General features: G+C 54.6%; 1 protein-coding gene across 1 annotated transcript in view; it reads right to left on the bottom strand.

The window, feature by feature from the left end:
• TNNC1 (troponin C1, slow skeletal and cardiac type) overlaps positions 1–23,876 on the bottom strand; it is a 128,562-nt gene extending 104,686 nt beyond the window's left edge. Inside the window, exon 1 of the mRNA XM_069643193.1 lies at positions 23,628–23,876. Within this exon, the coding sequence (XP_069499294.1) occupies positions 23,628–23,651 (24 nt within the window). The 5' untranslated portion in view covers positions 23,652–23,876. The remainder of the gene's footprint in view (positions 1–23,627) is intronic.
• Positions 23,877–25,862: the final 1,986 nt, after the last annotated feature.

Below are 25,862 nucleotides of genomic sequence, written 5' to 3'. Positions count from 1 at the left end.
CTTCTCCTGGGTAGCCCCCCTGCTCCCCTTTCCTGCTGAGCTCCTCTTCTCCTGGATAACCCCCCTGCACCCCTTTCCTGCTGAGCTCATCTTCTCCTGGATCGCCCTCCTGCCCCCACACATTTCATTCCTATCGACTCATATCTGCTCTCGAACCCTCCAGAAACAGAGCATGGCAGCCTTCTGTGGTGCTGGAGAGCGGGGTGCACACGAAGAGGGCCGAGTACTACTGAAATCCACAAGACGACCCTGAGTGCCTCTTCTCCTGGATAATTGCCCCTGCACCTCTTTCCTGCTGAGCGCCTCTTCTCCTTGAAAACCCCCCTGCACCCCTTTCCTGCTGAGCGCCCCTTCTCCTGGGTAGCTCCCCTGCACCCCTTTCCTGCTGAGCGCCTCTTCTCCTGGTTAGCCCCCCTGCTCCCCTTTCCTGCTGAGCGCCTCTTCTCCTGGATAACCCCCCTGCACCCCTTTCCTGCTGAGCGCCTCTTCTCCTGGGTAGCCCCTCTGCACCCCTTTCCTGCTGAGCGCCTCTTCTCCTGGGTAGCCCCCCTGCACCCCTTTCCTGCTGAGCGCCTCTTCTCCTGGGTAGCCCCCCTGCACCCCTTTCCTGCTGAGCGCCTCTTCTCCTGGGTAGCCCCTCTGCACCCCTTTCCTGCTGAGCGCCTCTTCTCCTGGGTAGCCCCTCTGCACCCCTTTCCTGCTGAGCGCCTCTTCTCCTGGGTAGCCCCCCTGCACCCCTTTCCTGCTGAGCGCCTCTTCTCCTGGGTAGCCCCCCTGCACCCCTTTCCTGCTGAGCGCCTCTTCTCCTGGGTAGCCCCTCTGCACCCCTTTCCTGCTGAGCGCCTCTTCTCCTGGGTAGCCCCCCTGCACCCCTTTCCTGCTGAGCTCATCTTCTCCTGGATCGCCCTCCTGCCCCCACACATTTCATTCCTATCGACTCATATCTGCTCTCGAACCCTCCAGAAACAGAGCATGGCAGCCTTCTGTGGTGCTGGAGAGCGGGGTGCACACGAAGAGGGCCGAGTACTACTGAAATCCACAAGACGACCCTAAATGCCAGGGCTCGCCTCAGAAGCAGACCCCAACCCCCCCCCCCCCCAAAGCCAAGCTTCACTTGGAAACTTTGAATCCTTTCAAAATGGCGGCCTCTGCTACAAGGGAGTTACCCTCGCACAACCTACGACCCGGAAACCCTTCACCTCGAGAGTCCAACCTTCCTCAAAAGCAAGACTAGGAAAATATGATTCCCTGGAGCTATCCGGCCACCCCAGCCCTCAACATTTAGTTTCCATTTTACCACACACTCAAGATCCATGCACCACTATATAGGGACGGCGCCAGGGCCTTTCAACTTCTTTAGTTGAAAGGGGCCCGGAGACTCAGGGAGTGGCTCCCTTACACTTGCCCCCATGTTGGCAGCCAGCAGCCTTATAGCACGGAAATATGTGTCTTTAATTCGTGACTTTAACCGTGCGCTTTGCTGCGAATGCTGGAGCCCTTCAGGTCATCTCCTCCCTCGGGGTATACAGAAGTGGGCTTATCACCTTGGTGCCTTTTTACTGCGGTTTCTCTGCATATGCCCCTTGCTGACAAAGAAGGATTACTAGCTTTTCAGTGGACGTTTAGTATTTCACTTCCATGGTGGCTGGCCGTTTCGTGATACTATGCGACTATTAAACTCCTGGCTCCAATTCGTGTTCTCCATTATAGTGTATGCAGCGCACGGGTGCCTCAGACGGGTTCTCTCCACGCGAAGCCAGTCGCAGCCCCAAACATCATGTGTCATGGGCCCTCCCGCACCGAGAGAGACCGTTTTGTCCAGGTGTGCTGTTGCATTATGTGAAGAAACACCTTGTAAAGGTTGTGTGCGTCTACAAGACCCATGTTAGTATCGTATCAAATGACAAAGGAGATGCAAAGAAACAATGCTATGAACTCATGAATATGAGGTTACTCACGCTATCTCACGGGCCTATGTGTGCATCACATGACCCGAGTACTTTGGGAGCATATTGGAATTACTTTCACAACTGTGACTGACATGGCTTAAGAAATGAACTGATGAGAAAAATGGGGGCGGGACCCTCTCTTTTGTGAGGGGGCCTGACTCTAGAGGGTTGAAGAGGAATATCAAAAGAGGATTAGAGTCACAGGCTACCCTTGTCATTAACGCCAGGGGAGGTCACCTTAATGGTGGCAGTGGAGCTAGATACAAACATGTTGCTAGCTAGTAGAGGTCACCGGAACAAACATTGATGATAATTGTCATAAAAATGAAGTTTAATTTAACACAACAAAAGACACATATTGACACAGATGGACATGTACCTTAGGTGGCACGTGGGTTATGCATAGTAACCAAGTATTGACAATGTTAGCGTAATGCTACTTGATTTATTGATGCATGAAGTAACAGTCACTCTTTATTGGATCTACCAACCCACACAAAATGCATGCTACAGTGTTTAGCCTTTGACTCTAATCCTCTTTTGATATTAAGAAATGAACTGCAATCATATGACAATTGCTCTCCCGGCCTAATTGAGACTGAATATTTCTTTCATGTTTCTTCTTGAAATGTGTTGTAAATGACCTTCACTTCGACTCACATGTCCATATTACATCATGGGCGTTTGTATGTGTCATGTGACTTAAAAACTGTGCAAGAATCATTTTAGTGTTATTGTGTCTGATAGGGCTCAAGAATTCAATAGCAGTGATTGGAGCAATTGACACTGATACAGTTCCTGCATTTCCTTTATTCTTCTTTTAGAAATGTGTTATGCATAATTTTTACCTCGATTCACAAGTTAGGAATATATCGTGAAAAGATATTAATTTGTTGCAAGTTTTAAAATAATATGTACATTTTGTACTTTAAATTTGTAAATCAATATTGAAAAGTTGAATATTTCAGCTAAATCGATAAAAATAAAAAATATACAAAAAGGGCCCTCCCGCACAAAGAGAGATCTTAAGTGTGCCTGGAACTGGAGCGCCGGCTGCTTCCAGGACGCCATGCTGCACCCCAGGCTCCTTCCAGCACGCCATGCTGCACCCCGGGCTGCTTCTGGCACGCCATGCTGCACCCCGGGCCGCTTCCGGCACTCCATGCTGCAGCCCGGGCTGCTACCGGCACAGCCATGCTGCAACCCAGGCCGCTTCCGGCACCCCATGCTGCACCCCAGGCTGCTTCTGGCACGCCATGCTGCACCCCGGGCCGCTTCCGGCATGCCATGCTGCACCCCGGGCCGCTTCCGGCACGCCATGCTGCAGCCCGGGCTGCTACCGGCACAGCCATGCTGCAACCCAGGCCGCTTCCGGCACCCCATGCTGCACCCCAGGCTGCTTCTGGCACGCCATGCTGCACCCCGGGCCGCTTCTGGCACGCCATGCTGCACCCCGGGCCGCTTCCGGCACGCCATGCTGCAGCCCGGGCTGCTACCGGCACAGCCATGCTGCAACCCAGGCTGCTTCCGGCACGCCATGCTGCACGCCGGGCTGCTTCTGGCATGCCATGCTGCACCCCGGGCGGCTTCCGGCACGCCATGCTGCACCCCGGGCTGCTTCCGGCACGCCATGCTGCACCCCAGACTGCTTCTGGCACGCCATACTGCACCCCGGGCCGCTTCCGGCACACCATGCTGCAGCCCGGGCTGCTACCGGCACAGCCATCCTGCAACCCAGGCTGCTTCCAGCACGCCATGCTGCACGCCGGGCTGCTTCTGGCACGCCATGCTGCACCCCGGGCGACTTCCGGCACGCCATGCTGCTCCACCTCAGGTGAGGGCTGGAATCAATGTGGAGCCCGAAAGCCCCCTGGCTGCCATCCACCCCTCTCAGCCAGACAGCTCCACTTCCTGCAGCTGCTGCTTGGTGGTTTGGGGGGGCTTGGGTGCTGGATTCCTTTGCTTGGCTTAAGAGATTGTGCAGGAGCGTGACCAGGATTTAGGTACAGGGCCCGGCGTGCGACTGAGGAGGCAACCTGTGAGGTCGTGCTCATTATAGGGCACGCATGCCTGACACCTGTGGGGCCCCAACTGCATTCTGTCTACTAAGGGCCCCCACCAATTTCCCTTCACTTACCTCCAGATATCCTCACGCACCACACACGCACGCCCACCACATAGACAGCCTCCCTTCCACGTACACAAACTGGTAATCACCACAGGAATCTCAACTACCACACAGCCCCTCATTCACCACTCAAAAGCCCTCACTCCCCACCACTAGTCTCAGCAAATAGACAGTCCCTCCTCCCCATCTCTCAAAAGTGCCTCCACTCAGCACCATCGTGCCTCCACTCAGCAAACGCACACACACTTATTTATCACACAAACACACTCCCTCAACACACAAACACCGTGCCTCAAGACACACGTGCCCCCGCTCAGCACACGCACACACACGCACACTTATTTACCACATAAAAATGTTCACTCACCACAAAACTACCTCCACTCAGCACATGCAGACCCACACTTATTTATCACACAAACACCCTCACTCAACACACAAACACATTCCTTCAAGCCACAAGTGCCTTCGCTCAGCACACACACACAGACACACTTATTTACCACATAAAAATGTTCACTCACCACACAAACACCCTCCCTCAACACACAACTGCCTCCACTCAGCACATGCAGACCCACACTTATTTATCACACAAACACCCTCACTCAACACACAAACACATTCCTTCAAGCCACAAGTGCCTTCGCTCAGCACACACACACACAGACACACTTATTTACCACATAAACATTTTCACTCACCACACAAACACCCTCCCTCAACACACAACTGCCTCCACTCAGCACACGCACTCAGACACGTACTTACCACATAAACACCCTCTCTCAACACACAACCAGCCTCCCCCAACATACAAGTGCCTACGATCAGCACACACACGCACACACACACACACACGCACACACCTATTTACCACTTAAACAACCTACCTGAGCACAGCAAGGGCCCTCAATCCCCATGCAAGCACCCTTACTCAGCACACAATCAATCTCACCGACCACACATACCCACTCACATTGAGCCTGCCGGCACGTGCGGTCTCCTCGAAGAGGTACTGAAACTCCATCTTGTCCATCTTTCTGCTCTAGGGGGGGGACAACCATCCTGCATTTTGCCATTTTTGGGGCTGTGTATGTAATTGTAGGTAGATCAGATCTGATGCTATTCAGAAGACATGAGCTTAACCGCGGTTGCTGCGAGACGCGCTGGCCTTTTGCCCTGCATGCTTTGTAAAAAGTAGATAGGTTCGAGACACAACGACATTTGGGCATCCCTCGGTGCAACAAAAGCCTCCTGGTCCAACTTTGATTGTTTCACCTATCTACAATGACATACACTCATTCTCTTAAAGACCAGGGCCGTTCGTCATGGAATCTTGTTAATGACGCTATAAATTCAATCATCCTGTCCATGCTCTGTCCACCACTAAAAGAAAGCAGAAGCACCACTGGGTTTGGAGGTTTTAATTCCTCAAAATATCATTTCTATTCTGTCCTGATGAAGGCCCAGTTTGACTAAAGAGAAGACCAAGGTTGCATGTGGTCTACCTCCACCATGTGGGCCGAAACACACTGCGTCGACACCCCTCCCTGCAATCTCATCCATTGCTAATAAGACACCCGTTGAGGTGATATGTAGCAAGCACCTTATAATCAACAAGAGACTCATCTATTTCCCTTTGTACATTTTTCACTTGTTTTGATGTATTGTTTGCGACAGTACTGTTTTTTGTTTAAACCCAGACCAAATTTATGACTATATGAAAAGATGTCCAATGTAAGAAAATTGTTTGTGGCATATGTTGTTTATGCTTTTTATGTGCTTTATGTGTTGTAATACAAAAAGAAAAAACAGAGACTCAAAACGAGTTAATAAAATATGAAGCTCTGTTATCAAAAAAGTGTGGTTTGTTGTATACAAAGTTGATATGTGTTACGACTTCAGGGGGTGCACATGGTTCTGAACATTGATAGTCAGTTAAGAATGCAGGAGTAGGAGGAAGTTTGTGGTTCTTTGCTGTTGCTTACAAATAATGCAGACCTTCAAACTGAGTGCAGGCTGGTTCATGGCCTGACATGTTTCAGGTGTTAGCCAGCTACATGGTGATTGCAATATAAGTTTAGGAACTGTTGGGAACTGACCTAAATACCAATGCCAGTAATTGTGAGATCGGGCGGAGCTCTGCCACTCACCCAGGTCACCAACACCAAGGAGGTAACATACAACCTGCCCAGGTAGAGAACCAGCTTGCTATAGACTAGGAGGCACCCAGGATCCATGGAGAGATGAGAGCTTCCTTCCTTCAGCTTGTCCTCCTTTTCTGTGTGTTCAGCACCCCCTTTCCAGATCCCCTCCACTTCCTGCTCCTACTTTCAGCCAGCATTCTCACCCTCCTACATCATTTCTTTGTTTAACTCCATTCTGTATTGCTTTTTGTTTCTAGTTCAATCTTCTGCTTTCTTTTGATCTTTTAGCCCCTTTCCTTTACTGTTTTTTCTCACTTGACACTCGATTTGCTCTCTTCCTCGTTCATTTTCCATGCAATGGTCACCCCCCCTCCCCCCACCCCAGCTCTTTTCTTTTGTTCTGGCATTCTTGTGCATTTCTTTCGGTGTTTTCTCCTTTCATTCATGTGTTCATATTTTCCCCCCTTTCCGTGCTCTAGCCCCACCCTTGACCTTTCTCCACTCATTTTTTCACTAAGCTCATCCAGTTGCCACCCCCCCCCCCCACACTTTCTCTTTAGTTTTACTTGGATACGTCTTTTATTGTCAAGCGTTTCAGCTCCCACTCAGCCCTGGCAATCCCCTCCCCGTGGGGGGGGGGGGCTAATGGTCCCAACTTGCTGCCCCCCTGGGAAAGTTAGGGCCATTTAGGATGATAAAGAGGTGCTAAGTGCTTGTGGGACGGGCCGGGCTTCTGGGAAAAGCAGCCTTCTGCCATGTGTCCATGGTCAGTGCATCACTGTCTGTCACACACCTGCCCCTGCAGCGCTGCACCCACACCACACTGAGCCCCGGGCCACCGCTCACTTGGCCCCCCCTAGAAACAGGCCTGCTCTGAGCGCCACTTCTGGTTTACGGCTCTTGCACAGGAAAGCCAATGATAGACCCCCACCTTTGGCGAGTGGGGGATTCCAGGGGCCTGAGCTACGAGAGACAGCAATAGCCGAGAGATCACCCGCATCCTCCATTAATACAGATCGCCTACCCCAACCCTAATTCTCTCCCTCTGGAGCCCCACCCCTCCAGTTGCCTCATCTACCCCTGCACTCTTACTTACTACCTGTCTATCAATCTATATTAATGTTTGTATAGCGCTAAATCGCCCAAAGGCCTCGAAGCGCTCACAGAGACAGAAACAGAAACATGTGCACGGAGAGGACGGCTGCAGGAGGTTGATTAACCAGGAAGGCAGCGCAGAAGGGGTGGGAAGCATTACTCTACACTCTCATCAAATAGCCAGGTCTTTAGCTGCCTTTTGAAAAGGTTGATGGACACACAGTTTATTAGTGACAGAGGAAGGGAGTTCCAGATTGTTGGGGCCCAGAAATTAAAGTTAGTTTTACCAATTCTTTTTAAAAGTACACGGGGGTGCAGCAGGTCTTGGTTGTTGTTAGAGCGCAAATCTCTCAAGATGGAGATACCCCCTATCTGCGTGCCCTATGTATATTGCTCTGTTGCTTCCCAGCTAGACGTGTGCTTTATAAAGACCATACATGCACCATGGTTCAAATCCCTAGGTTCTCACATCACCATGATTGTGTGATCCTGGGCAAATGACCCTTCACTGACATATACCGCCATTTGCGGGTGCTCTAGGGACCGTGATTATATACAGACAAGGGTTCCAAACTCTGAGTGCCTGATTCCCCAAAGCTTAACAAAGCATTGGCATTATGGTGATGACGTCACAGGCCGCACGCCCTTTTGATGATGCTTGATCTTTCCATCCCACTTAAAACACTGATCACCGATACTGGGGTTCAAGATTTAAGAATCCACACGTGAGAGGATCCCCCAAAGTGGAGAGTTCAAGGGGCAAATGTCAGAAGCGCCCAAGCAACAAACAGGGAAAAGTACAGTAAGGGGGGGAGCATCTTTCAGCATAACAGCACTTTTAGGGCTAGAGGGTGGGCTATGGGACACGGGGAGGAGCGAGACCGCTGGCTCACACCTGATTTTACAGGGGGAACACAGCAGTGACTGATTTTAGCGACGGCCAGAAACAGCAGTACCCAGATCTAAATCAGCACGGTAGAGCTGGAGTCCAGGTAGAGTCTAGTGTTATGTTAGGTGAATTATTAGTACACACATAGACCCAAGGGCATCTTGGCACGAGGAGAGACACAACAGAGCTATAGCTAATGAGAAGACAATCAGCAGAAGAGAGTGGTCTTGAGTAGCCGACGGAAAACAAAGTGGTTCTCAATAGACTTAAGTTTAAAGGGAAGACTGTTCCACGGCTTACCAGCCACAACAGAGAAGGCCCTGCCGCCAACTCTCTGAAGGCAGAACCAAGCGGTCGCTACCAGAGCGGAGAATCTGATTGGCAATATATGGCTGGAACTTGTCTCGACGGAATTCTGGTCCAGCTTGATAAACCGCCCGATGAACAATACATAGAGATTTACAGGCGATCGGCTGTTGCACTGGAAGCCAGCGCAGGTGGCGCAATACCGGGCTGATCTGTGAGCCAAACGTGGTGGCAGTAGCGACCAGAGCGGCTAGGTTCTGAAGCAGCTGCAGTCGGTAGATCAAACCAACCGGCTGGGCCAAGTAAAGAGCATTGCAGTAATCAATTCTGCTAGAAACGAATGCAGCCACCCCTGGTGCATGAAGTCGAGCAGGGAGAAAAGGTAAGATCTTATGAAGAACCCACAACAGAAAATGACCGCACTGGCATACCGCACTCACCTGTGAGGCCATAGAAAGTGAGGCAGACAAGTAGACCCCCAAGTTCTTCACCACTGTCACCAGAGTGGGAAATGCACCCAGTGAAGCAGGCCAAAAGGAAGGAGACTAAGGGCCTCATTACGAGTTCGGCGGTAGCCATGCCGCTATTGGCAGCATGGCTGCCGCCGAAATCGCGTTCGGGTCCGGGTCCTCAGAATGAGGAATAACCAGGCCATTCCGAGTTCGGAAGGCCCGGTAATTCCTCCCTCCAAGGACCCAGACTCGGTCCTTCCCCATTCCCATTTCAGCCCCCATAGGGCTGAATGGGAATGGGAGAGGGAGCAAACAATGGGCCATTACGAGTTGGGCCGTTGTTTGCTCCCTCTTCCCCTCGCGGGACCCGTTAAGCACGCCTGGTTTGACCAGGCGTTGCTTCCTGGGTCCCGCGAGGGGACCTTATAATGAGGCAGTACGGGGTAAACGGCGCCGGCACCTTTTACGGCGCCATTTACCCCGTACTGCCAGGGTCGTAATGAGGCCCAAAGAGTCTGAAGTGGCCGAAGATCCCACCACCAGGACCTCCGTTTTATCCCCATTGGGTTTAAGCCAACTGGTGCTCATCCAATCCACCATGGCTGACAGGCAGTCACACAGACGAGACGACACACCATCCTGGTCAAAATCTAATCGGACCAGGACTTGTGTGTAGTCCACATAAGAGTAACACCTAAAGCCATGTGAGCGGATGAGGGCAACCAGGGAGCAAATATAGATGTTGAATAACATCCGGGGCCAGGCAGATCCCTGGGGAACCCCACAGAACAAGGGATGAGAAGAAGAAAGAAAAGGAGGAAGGGATACAGACTGGCCACAGTCAGTCAGGAAGGAGGTAAACCAGGCCAACACAGGACCAGATACACTGAATGCAGACAACCGAAGGAGGAGAAGGGGATGATCAACAGTATCGAAAGCCGCTGACAGATCCAGCAGAATCAGGACCCCTACTCCACCACTATCGACCAGCTTGGCGAGATCCTCCATAACCAAAACTAAGACACTCTCAGACTGAAAAGGATCAAGCACTGCAGAAGACTCCAAAAAGGAAGGGAGAAGAGGCAACATCAACGCTTCCATGACCTTCATAAAAAAAGGAAGTAAAGCGCTAGGGCGAAAATTTGACAGAATATAAGCATCCAAGGATGGCTTCTTAAGTAAAGGGACCACAGTGGCCTGTTTTAGCTCAGCATGGATTCAGCCTTGACTGCAGGGAAGATTCACAGCCGAGGTCACCAAAGGGATGATCCTAGGCAAAAGATCCTGCAAAATAGATAAAGGAACTGGGTCGTACAGTGCTGGCGACTTGATATGAGAGATGGCAGCCAGAACAGTCTCCCCCGGGAACACCGGGCATGCACCCCAGCCAGCAGTTACGGGTGGGCCGATGTCAGCAGCCATTACCTCAGAATGGGTACATTCAATATTATCACAAATGCTGCTAACGCTTCGCAATGAGACTGGAATGGCAATCCGTAGGAAGGAAGCGCTCAGTGAAAGAAAAAGATTGGACAACAGAAAAGAGCTCCCTGGGCTGATTAAGAGCAGCTCCAATACTGGTAGTAAAAAACGACTGCTTGGCAGTTTTAATCAACAAATGATATTTCCTAGATAGGGAAGAAAATATAGTGGCCACGAGTAGCGAGAAAATGGGATATCTGGAGGGGCAAGGGTGTTTCAAGGCACCACAAGACAAAAAAGCGGTGTGGGGAACAGGGAAGAAAATAATAACGGTCCTACTAGGCCTTGTGCAATTCGGCTCCTGCTAGTGCAGCAACAATAGGTTCAAAGAAGGTGGGGTGGGGGTGCCGGTAGGGACAGAAGGGTTAATGATAGGGTGGGAGGGAAGTGCGGGCTAGAGTGGCAGCGTCCAGTGTAGCGGGGGAGGCGAAGGGGTTGACAAGGGCCCCTGGAGCTAGGCAAGTGCTAAGGGGAGGCCAGGTGGGCAAGTGCCAGGTGATGCCAGGTGGGCAAGTGCCAGGGGATACCAAGTGGGCAAATGCCAGGAGATGCCAGGTGGGCAGGTTTATGGAATTCCAGGTGGGAAAAATCCAGGGGATGCCAGGTGGGCAAGTGCCAGGGGATGCCAGGTGGGCAGGTTTAGGGGATACCAGGTGGCCAAATGCCAGGGGATGCCAGGTGGGGAAATCCAGGGGATGCCAGGTGGGCAAATGCCAGGGGATTCCAGGTGGGAAAAAGCCAGGGGATGCCAGGTGGGCAAGTGCCAGGGGATGCCAGGTGGGCAAATGCCAGGGGATGCCAGGTGGGAAAAATCCAGGGGATGCCAGGTGGGCAAGTGCCAGGGGATGCCAGGTGGGCAAATGTCAGGGGATGCCAGGTGGGAAAAATCCAGGGGATGCCAGGTGGGAAAAAATCCAAGGGATGACAGGTGGGCATGTGCCAGGGGATGCTAGGTGGTCAAATGCCAGGGGATGCCAGGTGGGCAAGTGCCAGGGGATGCCAGGTGGGCAAATGCCAGGGGATGCCAGGTGGGAAAAATCCAGGGGATGCCAGGTGGGCATGTGCCAGGTGATCCCAGGTGGGCAAATGCCAGGGGATGCCAGGTGGCCAGATTTAGGGGATGCCAGGTGGGCATGTGCCAGGGGATGCCAGGTGGGAAAATGCCAGGGGATGCCAGGTGGGCAGGTTTAGGGGATGCCAGGTGGGAAAATGCCAGGGGATGCCAGGTGGGCAAGTGCCAGGGGATGCCAGGTGGGCAAGTGCCAGGGGATGCCAGGTGGCAAATGCCAGGGGATGCTAGGTGGGAAAAATCCAGGGGATGACAGGTGGGCAAGTGCCAGGGGATGCCAGGTGGGCAAATGCCAGGGGATGCTAGGTGGGAAAAATCCAGGGGATGCCAGGTGGGCATGTGCCAGGGGATGCTAGTTGGGAAAATGCCAGGGGATGCCAGGTGGGCAAGTGCCAGGGGATGCCAGGTGGGCAAATGCCAGGGGATGCCAGGTGGGAAAAATCCAGGGGATGCCAGGTGGGCAAAGGCCAGGGGATGCCAGGTTGGAAAAATCCAGGGGAAGCCAGGTGGGCAAGTGTCAGGGGATACTAGGTGGGCAAATGCCAGGGGATGCCAGGTGGACAGATTTAGGGGATGCCAGGTGGGCATGTGCCAGGGGATGCCAGGTGGGAAAATGCCAGGGGATGCCAGGTGGGCAGGTTTAGGGGATGCCAGGTGGGAAAATGCCAGGGGATGCCAGGTAGGCAAATGCCAGGGGATGTCAGGTGGGCAATTTTTGGGGATGCCAGGTGGGCAAGTGCCAGGGGATGCCAGGTGGGCAAGTTTTAGGGGATGCCAGGTGGGAAAATGCCAAGGGATGCCAGATGGGCAAGTGCCAGCGGAAGCAGGGAGTGCAGGGATTGAGGACCACACGCTAAGTGTGAGGACGGGGGTGGACCAGGCTCAGTAGGGATGCAAGAGGGTTTGGAGGGGGTCAGGGAGACCGGGGTGCTGGGGTTGACTGGGCAAAGAGGACCTGGTGCCCAGTAGGACCTAGAAGCCAGTCAATGCAGCAGTGGGGAGCATTAGCAGGGGAGGGGGAGAGGAAAGGAAGAAGAGAAAAGGGGGTCTTGAAAATTTCTGGAACTTAAGGAGATCCGGCTCAAGTCTGAGAGGGGCTGGGAGGCAATTCCAGAGGGAGGCTCCTGTTGAAGCAAGAGATCTAACCCTCCCACCCCACTTGCTTGGACAATCTCTTCTGATCTGCAGAGAGTTGGAGCATGAAGATGGAAGGCGCTAGCAGAGATTTAGGGAGTGAGAGCTGTTGGAGCAAATTCCCAGGCCCCAGAAAGCCCGGTGGATGATGCAGATGGACTGGAGAGATGCAGTTCCTGGGTTTGAGGCCAAGGACAGGTCTTGCAGTCAGTCCTATTCTGGATTAGCTGGGGGGCTGGGGGGGCGTAGGAGGCAAAGAGGGGGAGTGGGGAAGAGGCTGTTTCAGTAGTCCAGCCTGGAGAGGACCAGGGCTCTGGAGACAGTGAGTTTCTGGGGGAGAATGATGGAAGGGGGAATGCCTCTTATCTATGTAGTGCGTGACTTCAAAGTACTGGGCAGTACTGTCACATTCTCTGACGCTATGGCCTCCCTGGGGCATGTGTGTGTAGTGGGTGTAGTCTGCTGTGCCCTATGCCCTCCATGGGACATGTTTCTTCAGTGTCTGCTGTGCCCTATGCCCTCCATGTGCTGTGTCTGCTGTGCCCTATGCCCTCCCGGGGGAATGTTTATGCAGTGTATGCTGTGCCCTATGCCCTCCATGTGCTGTGTCTGCTGTGCCCTATGCCCTCCCGGGGGAATGCTTGTGCAGTGTATGCTGTGCCCTATGCCCTCCATGGGACATGTGTGTGCAGTGTCTGCTGTGCCCTATGCCCTCCATGGGACATGTGTATGCAGTGTCTGCTGTGCCCTATGCCCTCCATGTGCAGTGTCTGCTGTGCCCTATGCCCTCCATGGGACATGTGTCTGCAGTGTCTGCCGTGCCATATGCCCTCTGTGGGACATGCGTGTGCAGTGTCTGCTGTGCCCTATGCCCTCCATGGAACATGCGTGTGCAATGTCTGCTGTGCCCTATGCCCTCCATGGGACATGTGTGTGCTGTGTCTGCTGTGCCCTATGCCCTCTATGGGACATGTGTCTGCAGTGTCTGCTGTGCCCTATGCCCTCCATGTGCTGTGTCTGCTGTGCCCTATGCCCTCCCGGGGGAATGTTTGCGCAGTGTCTGCTGTGCCCTATACCCTCCATGTGCTGTGTCTGCTATGCCCTATGCCCTCCATGGGACATGTGTATGCAGTGTCTGCTGTGCCCTATGCCCTCCATGTGCTGTGTCTGCTGTGACCTATGCCCTCCCGGGGGAATGTCTGCGCAGTGTCTGCTGTGCCCTATGCCCTCCATGTGCTGTGTCTGCTGTGCCCTATGCCCTCCATGGGACATGTGTATGCAGTGTCTGCTGTGCCCTATGCCCTCCATGTGCTGTGTCTGCTGTGTCCTATGCCCTCCATGGGACATGTGTATGCAATGTCAGCTGTGCCCTATGCCCTCCATGTGCAGTGTCTTCTGTGCCCTATGCCCGCCATGGGACATGTGTATGCAGTGTCTGCTGTGCCCTATGCCCTCCATGTGCAGTGTCTGCTGTGCCCTATGCCCTCTGTGGGACATGCGCGTGCAGTGTCTGCTGTGCCCTATGCCCTCCATGGGACATGTGTGTGCAGTGTCTGCTGTGCCCTATGCCCTCTGTGGGACATGTGTGTGCAGTGTCTGATGTGCCCTATGCCCTCCATGGGACATGTGTGTGCAGTGTCTGCTGTGCCCTATGCCCTCTATGTGCTGTGTCTGCTGTGTCCTATGCCCTCCATGGGACATGTGTATGCAGTGTCTGCTGTGCCCTATGCCCTCCATGTGCAGTGTCTGCTGTGCCCTATGCCCTCCATGTGCAGTGTCTGCTGTGCCCTATGCCCTCTGTGGGACATGCATGTGCAGTGTCTGCTGTGCCCTATGACCTCCATAGGACATGTGTGTGCTGTGTCTACTGTGCCCTATGCCCTCCATGGGACATGTGTATGCAATGTCAGCTGTGCCCTATGCCCTCCATGTGCAGTGTCTGCTGTGCCCTATGCCCGCCATGGGACATGTGTATGCAGTGTCTGCTGTGCCCTATGCCCTCCATGTGCAGTGTCTGCTGTGCCCTATGCCCTCTGTGGGACATGCGCGTGCAGTGTCTGCTGTGCCCTATGCCCTCCATGGGACATGTGTGTGCAGTGTCTGCTGTGCCCTATGCCCTCTGTGGGACATGTGTGTGCAGTGTCTGATGTGCCCTATGCCCTCCATGGGACATGTGTGTGCAGTGTCTGCTGTGCCCTATGCCCTCTATGTGCTGTGTCTGCTGTGCCCTATGCCCTCCATGTGCAGTGTCTGCTGTGCCCTATGCCCTCCATGTGCAGTGTCTGCTGTGCCCTATGCCCTCTGTGGGACATGCATGTGCAGTGTCTGCTGTGCCCTATGACCTCCATAGGACATGTGTGTGCTGTGTCTACTGTGCCCTATGCCCCCCATGGGACATGTGTATGCAGTGTCTGTTCTGCCCTATGCCCTCCATGTGCAGTGCCTGCTGTGCCCTATGCCCTCTATGGGACATGTGTCTGCAGTGTGTGCTGTGCCCTATGCCCCCCATGGGACATGTGTCTGCAGTGTCTGCTGTGCCCTATGCCCCCCATGGGACATGTGTCTGCAGTGTCTGCTGTGCCCTTTGCCCCCCATGGGACATGTGTGTGCAGTGTCGGCTGTGCCCTATGCCCTCCATGGGACATGTGTGTGCAGTGTCTGCTGTGCCCTATGCCCTCTATGGGACATGTGTGTGCAGTGTCTGCTGTACCCTATGCCCTCCATGTGCAGTGTCTGCTGTGCCCTATGCCCCCCATGGGACATGTGTCTGCAGTGTCTGTTGTGCCCTATGCCCTCCGTGGGACATGTGTGTGCAGTGTCTGCTGTGCCCTATGCCCCCCATGGGACATGTGTCTGCAGTGTCTGCTGTGCCCTATGTCCTCTATGGGACATGTGTCTGCTGTGTCTGCTGTGCCCTATGCCCTCCATGGGACATGTGCGTGCAGTGTCTGCTGTGCCCTATGCCCTCCATGGGACATGTGTGTGCAGTGTCTGCTGTGCCCTATGCCCTCCATGGGACATGTGTGTGCAGTGTCTGCTGTGCCCTATGCCCTCCATGTGCAGTGTCTGCTGTGCCCTATGCCCACTATGGGACATGTGTGTGCAGTGTCTGCTGTACCCTATGCCCTCCATGTGCAGTGTCTGCTGTGCCCTATGCCCCCCATGGGACATGTGTCTGCAGTGTCTGCTGTGCCCTATGCCCTCCATGGGACATGTGTGTGCAGTGTCTGCTGTGCCCTATGCCCTCCATGTGCTGTGTCTGCTGTGCCCTATGCCCTCCAGGGGGGAATGTTTGTGCAGTGTCTGCTGTGCCCTATGCCCTCCATGGGACATGTGTGTGCAATGTCTGCTGTGCCCTATACGCTCTACGGGACATGTGTATGCAGTGTCCGCTGTGCCCTATGCCCTCCATGTGCTGTGTCTGCTTTGCTCTATGCCCTCCAGGGGGGAATGTTTGTGCAGTGTCTGCTGTGCCCTATGCCCTCCATGGGACATGTGTGTTCAGTGTCTGCTGTGCCCTATACGCTCTATGGGACATGTGTGTTCAGTGTCTGCTGTGCCCTATGCCCTCCATGTGCAGTGTCTGCTGTGCCCTATGCCCTCCATGGGACATGTGTGTACAGTGTCTGCTGTGTGCCCTATGCCCTCCATGTTCAGTTTCTGCTGTGCCCTATGCCCTCCATGGGACATGTGTGTTCAGTGTCTGCTGTGCCCTATGCCCTCCAGGGGGGAATGTTTGTGCAGTGTCTGCTGTGCCCTATGCCCTCCATGGGACATGTGTGTTCAGTGTCTGCTGTGCCCTATGCCCTCCAGGGGGGAATGTTTGTGCAGTGTTTGCTGTGCCCTATGTCCTCCCGGGGGAATGTTTGTGCAGTGTTTGCTGTGCCCTATGCCCTCCCGGGGGAATGTTTGTGTAGTGTATGCTGTGCCCTATGCCCTCTAGGGGACATGTGTGTGCAGTGTCTGCTGTGCCCTATGCCCTCCATGTGCAGTGTCTGCTGTGCCCTATGCCCTCCATGGGACATGTGTATGCAGTGTCTGCTGTGCCCTATGCCCTCCATGTGCAGTGTTTGCTGTGCCCTATGCCCTCCATGGGACATGTGTATGCAGTGTCTGCTGTGCCCTATGTCCTCCCGGGGGAATGTTTGTGCAGTGTTTGCTGTGCCCTATGCCCTCCCGGGGGAATGTTTGTGTAGTGTATGCTGTGCCCTATGCCCTCTAGGGGACATGTGTGTGCAGTGTCTGCTGTGCCCTATGCCCTCCATGTGCAGTGTCTGCTGTGCCCTATGCCCTCCATGGGACATGTGTATGCAGTGTCTGCTGTGCCCTATGCCCTCCATGTGCAGTGTTTGCTGTGCCCTATGCCCTCCATGGGACATGTGTATGCAGTGTCTGCTGTGCCCTATGCCCTCCATGTGCTGTGTCTGCTGTGCCCTATGCCCTCCCGGGGGAATGTGTGTGCAGTGTCTGCGGTGCCCTATGCCCTCCATGGGACATGTGTGTGCAGTGTCTGCTGTGCCCTATGCCCTCCATGGGACATGTGTCTGCAGTGTCTGCTGTGCCCTATGCCCTCCATGGAACATGTGTGTGCAGTGTCTGCTGTGCCCTATGCCCTCTATGGGACATGTGTGTGCAGTGTCTGCTGTGTCCTATGCCCTCCATGGGACATGTGTGTGCAGTGTCTGCTGTGCCCTATGCCCTCCATGTGCTGTGTCTGCTGTGCCCTATGCCCTCCATGGGACATGTGTATGCAGTGTCTGCTATGCCCTCCATGGGACATGTGTGTGCAGTGTCTGCTGTGCCCTATGCCCTCCATGGGACATGTGTAAGCAGTGTCTGTTGTGCCCTATGCCCTCTATGGGACATGTGTGTGCAGTGTCTGCTGTGCCCTATGCCCTCCATGGGACATGTGTATGCAGTGTCTGCAGTGCCCTATGCCCTCCCGGGGGAATGTTTGTGCAGTGTCTGTTGTGCCCTATGCCCTCTATGGGACATGTGTGTTCAGTGTCTGCTGTGCCCTATACCTTCCATGGGACATGTGTATGCAGTGTCTGCTGTGCCCTATGCCCTCCATGTGCAGTGTCTGCTGTGCCCTATGCCCTCCATGGGACATGTGTATGCAGTGTCTGCTGTGCCCTATGCCCTCCATGTGCAGTGTCTGCTGTGCACTATGCCCTCCATGGGACATGTGTATGCAGCGTCTCCTGTGCCCTATGCCCTCCATGTGCAGTGTCTGCTGTGCCCTATGCCCTCTATGGGACATGTGTATGCAGTGTCTGCTGTGCCCTATGCCCTCCATGTGCAGTGTCTGCTGTGCACTATGCCCTCCATGGGACATGTGTATGCAGTGTCTGCTGTGCCCTATGCCCTCCATGGGACATGTGTGTGCAGTGTATGCTGTGCCCTATGCCCTCCATGTGCAGTGTCTGCTGTGCACTATGCCCTCCATGGGACATGTGTATGCAGTGTCTGCTGTGCCCTATGCCCTCTATGGGACATGTGTATGTAGTGTCTGCTGTGCCCTATGCCCTCCATGTGCAGTGTCTGCTGTGCACTATGCCCTCCATGGGACATGTGTATGCAGTGTTTGCTGTGCCCTATGCCCTCCATGTGCAGTGTATGCTGTGCCCTATGCCCTCCATGGGACATGTGTATGCAGTGTCTGCTGTGCCCTATGCCCTCCATGTGCAGTGTCTGCTGTGCCCTATACCCTCCATGGGACATGTGTATGCAGTGTCTGCTGTGCCCTATGCCCTCCATGTGCAGTGTCTGCTGTGCCCTATACCCTCCATGGGACATGTGTATGCAGTGTCTGCTGTGCCCTATGCTCTCCATGTGCAGTGTCTGCTGTGCCCTATGCCCTCCATGGGACATGTGTATGCAGTGTCTGCTGTGCCCTATGCCCTCCATGTGCAGTGTCTGCTGTGCCCTATGCCCTCCAGGGGGGAATGTTTGTGCAGTGTCTGCTGTGCCCTATGCCCTCCAGGGGGGAATGTTTGTGCAGTGTCTGCTGTGCCCTATGCCCTCCATGGGACATGTTGGTGCAGTGTCTGCTGTGCCCTATGCCCTCCATGGGACATGTTGGTGCAGTGTCTGCTGTGCCCTATGCCCTCCATGGGACATGTGTATGCAGTGTTTGCTGTGCCCTATGCCCTCCAGGGGGCAATGTTTGTGCAGTGTCTGTTGTGCCCTTGGGATACTTCGAGACTGAATGTGGGGTGTGCCCTATACCTGCCTCCATGGCTGTGCATCTTCATTGGGTTGTGTTTAGTGCTCACAGCCCTATATCATTTTGGGATAGGTCTGAGCATTGCGCTCTGCGCTATGCTTCCTGATTGGCTTATATCAGTGCTGTGCGCCCTGTGCCCCCCTCCTTCCGATGTGTCAGTGCATTGTGAAATGTGAGGATAGTATGGGCTGTGCCCACCGCTTTATGCCTCCCATAGGAATATCTCTGTGCCCACCTCCTAGGAATATCACAGCGCAGTGCGCTCTGTGCCCACCTCCTAGGAATATCACAGCGCAGTGCGCTCTGTGCCCACATCCTAGGAATATCACAGCGCAGTGCGCTCTGTGCCCACCTCCTAGGAATAAAACCGCGCAGTGCGCTCTGTGCCCACCTCCTAGCAATATCACAACGCAGTGCGCTCTGTGCCCACCTCCTAGGAATATCACAGCGCAGTGCGCTCTGTGCCCACATCCTAGGAATATCACCGCGCAGTGCGCTCTGTGCCCACCTCCTAGCAATATCACAACGCAGTGCTCTCTGTGCCCACATCCTAGGAATATCACAGCGCAGTGCGCTCTGTGCCCACCTCCTAGGAATATCACCGTGCAGTGCGCTCTGTGCCCACCTCCTAGCAATATCACAACGCAGTGCGCTCTGTGCCCACCTCCTAGGAATATCACCGCGCAGTGCGCTCTGTGCCCACCTCCTAGCAATATCACAACGCAGTGCGCTCTGTGCCCACCTCCTAGGAATATCACAGCGCAGTGCGCTCTGTGCCCACCTCCTAGGAATATCACCGCGCAGTGCGCTCTGTGCCCACATCCTAGGAATATCACCGCACAGTGCGCTCTGTACCCACCTCCTAGCAATATCACAATGCAGTGCGCTCTGTGCCCACATCCTAGGAATATCACAGCGCATTGCGCTCTGTGCCCACATCCTAGGAATATCACCGCGCAGTGCGCTCTGTACCCACCTCCTAGCAATATCACAACGCAGTGCGCTCTGTGCCCACCTCCTAGGAATATCACCGCACAGTGCGCTCTGTGCCCACATCCTAGGAATATCACCGCGCAGTGCGCTCTGTGCCCACCTCCTAGCAATATCACAACGCAGTGCGCTCTGTGCCCACATCCTAGGAATTTTCACAGCGCAGTGCGCTGTGTGCCCACCTCCTAGGAATATCACCGCGCAGTGCGCTCTGTGCCCACCTCCTAGCAATATCACAACGCAGTGCGCTCTGTGCCCACCTCCTAGGAATATCACAGCGCAGTGCGCTCTGTGCCCACCTCCTAGGAATATCACTGCGCAGTGCGCTCTGTGCCCACATCCTAGGAATATCACAGCGCAGTGCGCTCTGTGCCCACCTCCTAGCAATATCACAACGCAGTGCTCTCTGTGCCCACATCCTAGGAATATCACAGCGCAGTGCGCTCTGTGCCCACCTCCTAGGAATATCACAGCGCAGTGCGCTCTGTGCCCACCTCCTCGAAATATCAACGCGCAGTGCGCTCTGTGCCCACCTCCTAGGAATATCACCGCGCAGTGCGCTCTGTGCCCACCTCCTAGGAATATCAGAGCGCAGTGCGCTCTGTGCCCACCTCCTCGGAATATGCCAGTACCCCGTGCCCTATGCGGCTCCTTCTGAAATGCCAGGGCACTGCGTTGGTGCCCCTTACTTGGGATAGCTCAGTGTGGTGGGCTCTGTGCTCTATGCCCACCTCCTAGGAATATGCCACTGCCGCGTGCCCTATGCCGCTCTTTCTGAAATGCCAGGGCACTGTGTTGCGGGCACTTCTTGGGATAGCTCACTGTGGTGGGGTCTGTGCTCTATGCCCACCTCCTTGGACTATGCCACTGCCCTGTGCCCTATGCCGCTCTTTCTGAAATGCCAGGGCACTGCGTTGGTGCCACTTCTTGGGATAGCTCAGTGTGGTGAGCCCTGTACGTCTCTTTCTGGTATGTTATGTTATTTCACGTTTATACTGTGAATATGAAAGAAGGGGAGTTGGTTGGGGGTCGGGGGTGGGGATGCCAGGCCAGGGGGATTGGCCAGTAGACAAGCCATGTCGTGGGGGGGCAGGGGGGGACACGCACGAGATGGGGAGTCATCATGGCTGTGGCAGATGGGGTGTTGAACTTTGATGAGTTATTGCTTATCGGTAAGCTGGAGGGGTCCTTTCAGTCGCGAGGCGTGGCTGTGACTGGTGGAGGAAGCATCGGGCAGCACTGGCTGTGCCCACCTCCCTGGGCATGCCTGTGTCCTAGCCCATGCCAGTGCACTGGGCTAGGTGCCTCCCTTGGAGTGCGTGCATTGTTTCCTCCCGTCCCCGCCCCCACCGGGCTATTTCCGTGCACTCTGCTGTGTGCCGTACCCCCACCCTGGATATGTCTGTGCGGGGGGGGGGGGGCTGTGCCTGGTGCTGACCTCCCTGGAATGCTTTGCAGTGTGTCTGGAGTGTGCCGCGTTAGTCTCTGCCCACCCCCCCCCCCCGTGTCTGGGCGGGGGGGATTTAGCAGCTCACTGTAATCTGCGCAGGAATGGCTGGCATCTCTGTGCAGTGCGTGTGTTTGCAGGGGCGGGGCCCGAGGGCACCCACACGTGGGTCTGGCTCAGTAGCCCAAGCTTTGATTGTGCAGGATTTGGGGGTGAGGGCTCAATGCAGCACCTTCACCCGACTGCATCCATATGCGGTCGCCCTATGAACGCCAGCACCTTCCTCTCATTACACGCGAGTTGCGATGTCACCACGTTCCCGTTATAAGGAACATCACTGGCCAGCGTCTGTAATAGCGTATTACAGCACTGTCACGTGATGCCACCCCAGCGCCTGTCACCGCTCACTGGCATCATTATTCTCACAGGTGTAGAGAAGAGTTGCACACAGACACATTGGGTATCAGTGCAAGCGGTGGGTAATGGCACGGGTACAGCTAGAATGTGGGGCAGAAATGGGAGGGCAGTAAAGGAATGAAAAATAAAGACCAAAGCATTATAAGACGAAAGGGGGCGGGAAGACATCAGATTCAAGCTGTGTGCAGGAAACAGACCCACAAAAAGAAGCAGAACAAAAGAAAACTACTAAATAGAGAAAGAAGGCTACAGAAAAAGAAAGTGTCACCATACAGGCCTTCACGCCAGAGAGGCAGCCCTGCCTGATGCCAGCTCTCCCCCCGCCAGGGGCGAGTGCTGAACCTCTACGCTATCCACTTGGTGGGAGGGGGGGAGAGTAGGCGGTGGAGAGTCTGACCCAGCCCCCCACATATTATATGGAATAAAATACTTCCAGCAGTGCGCTCACCAAAGTGCTTTGTGTGTTACAATAGCACTTTAATGCACTTCTGGGGTCGCTTATTCAAAGTATTGCTATTATTACTATTCTGAATGAGATCTGCAAAGCTCCGCTCTGCTCCACTCCACCCCACTCCGCCCCACTCTGACCCGCTCTGCTCCTCTCTGACCCACTCGGCCCCACTCTGCCCCACTCGTCCCCACTCTGACCCGCTCTGCTCCTCTCTGACCCACTCGGCCCGCTCTGCTCCTTTTCGCCCCGCTCCGCCCCACTCCGCCCTACTCTGCTCTGCTCTGCTCCACTCTGCCTCGGAAACGGAATGTTCCAGAACCTTGTTAGAACCTTTCTCTGCCGTTATTTGTGTAACAGGGTTGGTTCACCAGCTCAGTACTTCCCTAGTTGCCATCCTTCGGGCGTGTGTGCTTGAGCAGTGCTTAATGCCTAAGAAAGGAAGCGCCACGCAGGGCTTCAGTATTGTCACCACCCGTGTGTCTTGTGTGCCCGCTGTTGGTGCCACCCACTGTCAGGCCTGCAACGCACCTCTGCAGGTGCCTCGAAGCCAGAATAATTCGGGTCCTCCTTTTCATCAGACTCGTGTTGATCCAGTTACCTGGACTGTGCAAGGAACTGAGCAAAGCAGGCTCTGTTCCTGGCAATGAAGCCGATGTCAGTGCCAGAGATGAGTCCTGGCAAGCACCGGCACACAGCAAGCCCGGAACTCGAGTGAAGGTCCTCGGATGGGGGAAGGGAGCAGTGGGCCGCGAGATGCTTGTTGCAGGGGTTAAAGTCTTATCTCATGTCAAAACTATGAAAACACTTGCATTCCTAAGCAAATAGAACATTCAGGCAACTAAGGGCTTAAACAGAAATAATGTGGCAGAGGTTACAGCGGACCAAGGGGCAAACTCCTGAATGATATATGGACATGGGTGGAGACGAGCTCTCCTGCTGACATCTTTTCTTCCTCTTCTGCTGTTTCTTGTTTGCAAGTTTTGTTAGCGCCCTGAAGCCGTTGGGTGTGTGGTGCTATAGAAATACCAAATAGAAATGGAAATAGTTAACGCACTGAAAGGCTTCGCTCTGCACAATTCCGTTTCTGTTTTGTTACAGCAGACCCCTGCTTTTTTGCCAGGGTAACAGGGCATTGGTCTCACAGTTTGCAGACAACCACCTGCAGCAAAGCGGCACCTTATACACAGCACAGTGAGGTGGTGCCACCCACTGGCACCATTGTGCCACTGTGGCACAGAGACGGCATGGCAGACACGAGGTCTGACACGAACAGGGTGTCTGGGCCTCCCTGTTCCCTGTCCTCATCACCCCCCAGGCCCTCAAAAGATGAATTCGTTGGGGGATTCGGTGCCACCCTCTGTGATCGTCAAACTAGGCACTGTCCCCCTGTGCAAGTATGGAAGCTTAGAGCCAACCCTGCGGGGCGCCAGGCCACCTACCGCTGCCTTGTAGATATCGTCCATTCTGCGCTGCTGCTGCTGGCCTGGTGCGGAAGGTGCACGTTTCCAAGGGCGTCGCGCTGCCTCAGGGCTCCAGGGGTGCCGAGCTAGTTCAGAAGCCCAGTGGTGCGGTTCGGGGTGTGCTGGTGTAGGGGCCCGGTCCTGCTGTGCTGTTTCAGGGTCCCGGTCTGCTCTGATACTTCGGGGGGCGAGGGGCTGCGCCTTCTGTCTCTGCCAGACTCACCCTGCCGAGAGCAGCCTTTATATACAGGGCAGGAGCTGCTGGAAGCTGTCACTCACAGGCTGGCACCCTATTGTCAGCCCATCATGTGCAGGAGCCCTGTGAGAGCCAGGACACCCCTGGGGAGGAGGGAGGGGGTAGATATGGTGTATTAATACACACACACAGCTGGCCCCCAGGCATTCAGTAGAGGGACGGGCTATAAGACAATGCCTATTTTAGTGCTTGGAGTTCAGGAGAACAAAGCCTGCGGTGAGGCGGCGGTCCCTGGGCTGCAGCCCACATGACACCCCCCCCCCCCACAAGCCCCAGCACCTGCTGGTGGGCGCCTTCATGCGAGTGTGTGCATATTAAGGCAAAGAACAGAGGGGCATCTTTAGAAACTCGAATTTAATGCACAGCTTGAGAACAGTGCACACGTATAGCACCTTAAAAGTACTGCACAGGCACGATTCACACCGTGCACACCGAGCGTGTAGTGCACAACTAAAACCATGGACATTGTGAACACACAGAGTCGATATAGCGAGCACATTCAGTTTAGCGCTCAGAACCTATTTCAAACTGGTATACCCAGCACAGAGAAACAACGTGTGCTAGTCCCTGGGGCGTTAGGAGAAGATAGTCCAACCATTATGAAGGGTTATAGCCCGCCCCTGCGTGTAATACCGGATGTCAATGGCCTGGAAGCCCAGGGTTACAGCCTAGCGAAAAGAGTGCCCTAACGGGGCGTAACGGGGCCTAACGGGGCTACTGACACGCCAGTATTGGCCACAGGCACAGGCAGGTACCAACCAATGAGCACCTGGGGGAGGAGGGTCTGGGTGCCAAATCTGTGAAGGGTCGGGGTGGGGACCATATTCCTGTGTCAGAGGAGAGGAAGGTAGACGTCTGAGGGACACAGAGCAAAGGTTGCTGCTGATGGGGAAAGACAAGGGGACCGGCAAACCGTGGCACAGGGAAGCAAGGGCAAAGCGCCAGCGAGAGATGCCCGTGCTTGGAATGCCAGTCAATACTGTCAGTTATGGGCAACGCTGCCGGCAGCCCCAAGCGAGGCCGGGTAACTGCTGCCCCAGAGAGGGGCAGCACCACCCCCCAGGGCACAGCTCTCACTATCCCCCAACTGCAAGGAGACACACAGTCTCCACCCTGCCAAGTGCAGGAAGGGTGAGGCGTGAAAGAACACCTCACCCTTCCACAACAACAAATAGGTGCTAAGCACCTTGGGGAAGAAAGGTCAGCCAGGCAGGGGAACAACAAAGATGACCCCCCCAGCGACTCAGACAGTCGGCTGCAAGCCGACTTGGGGGATGGCTTCACAGCCCCCACAGATACACTACAAAGACCCAGGGGCAGCCCTGGGTCCTACATAAGGAGCTGCTTCAGCTCAGAAAGATACAAGTTTGTTGGTGGACCCTGCACGGGGAACCAAACAGACAGAGAGTTTGCTGTGTACTCAGTGGGCCTCATTACAACCAACGGTGGTAGCCATGCCGCTATTGGCGGCATGGCTGCCGCTGAAATCGCGTCGGGGTCCTCAGAATGAGGAATTACCGGGCCATTCCGAGTTCGGAAGGCCCGGTAATTCCTCCTTCCAAGGACCCGGACCCAGTCCTTCCCCATTCCCATCTCAGCCCCCGTAGGGCTGAATGGGAATGGGAGAGGGAGCAAACAACGGGCCATTTAGAGTTGGCCCGTTGTTTGCTCCCTCTTCCCCTCGCGGGACCCGGTAAGCACGCCTGGTTTGACCAGGCGTTTCTTCCTGGGTCCCAAGAGGGGACATCGTAATGAGGCGGTACGGGGTAAACGGCGCCAGGCACCTTTTATGGCGCCGTTTACCCCGTACCGCCAGGGTCGTAATGAGGCCAAGTGTCTTTCTCTTTTTCTGAAAATCCACTGTGTACTCAGTGTTTTTCATTTTACTTTCATCAAAGTTCGGTGCACACGCAGTGTCTTTGGTATTTCTTCCTATTTGAACATAGCCCTGTTCAGAA

The sequence above is a fragment of the Ambystoma mexicanum genome, chromosome 2p (genome assembly GCF_040938575.1).
Source record: "Ambystoma mexicanum isolate Mex_15411 chromosome 2p, UKY_AmexF1_1, whole genome shotgun sequence".
NCBI classification, from domain to species: Eukaryota; Metazoa; Chordata; class Amphibia; order Caudata; family Ambystomatidae; genus Ambystoma; species Ambystoma mexicanum.
Note: the sequence above shows the minus strand (reverse complement) of the source record. Positions and strands in the feature narration are given on the sequence as shown.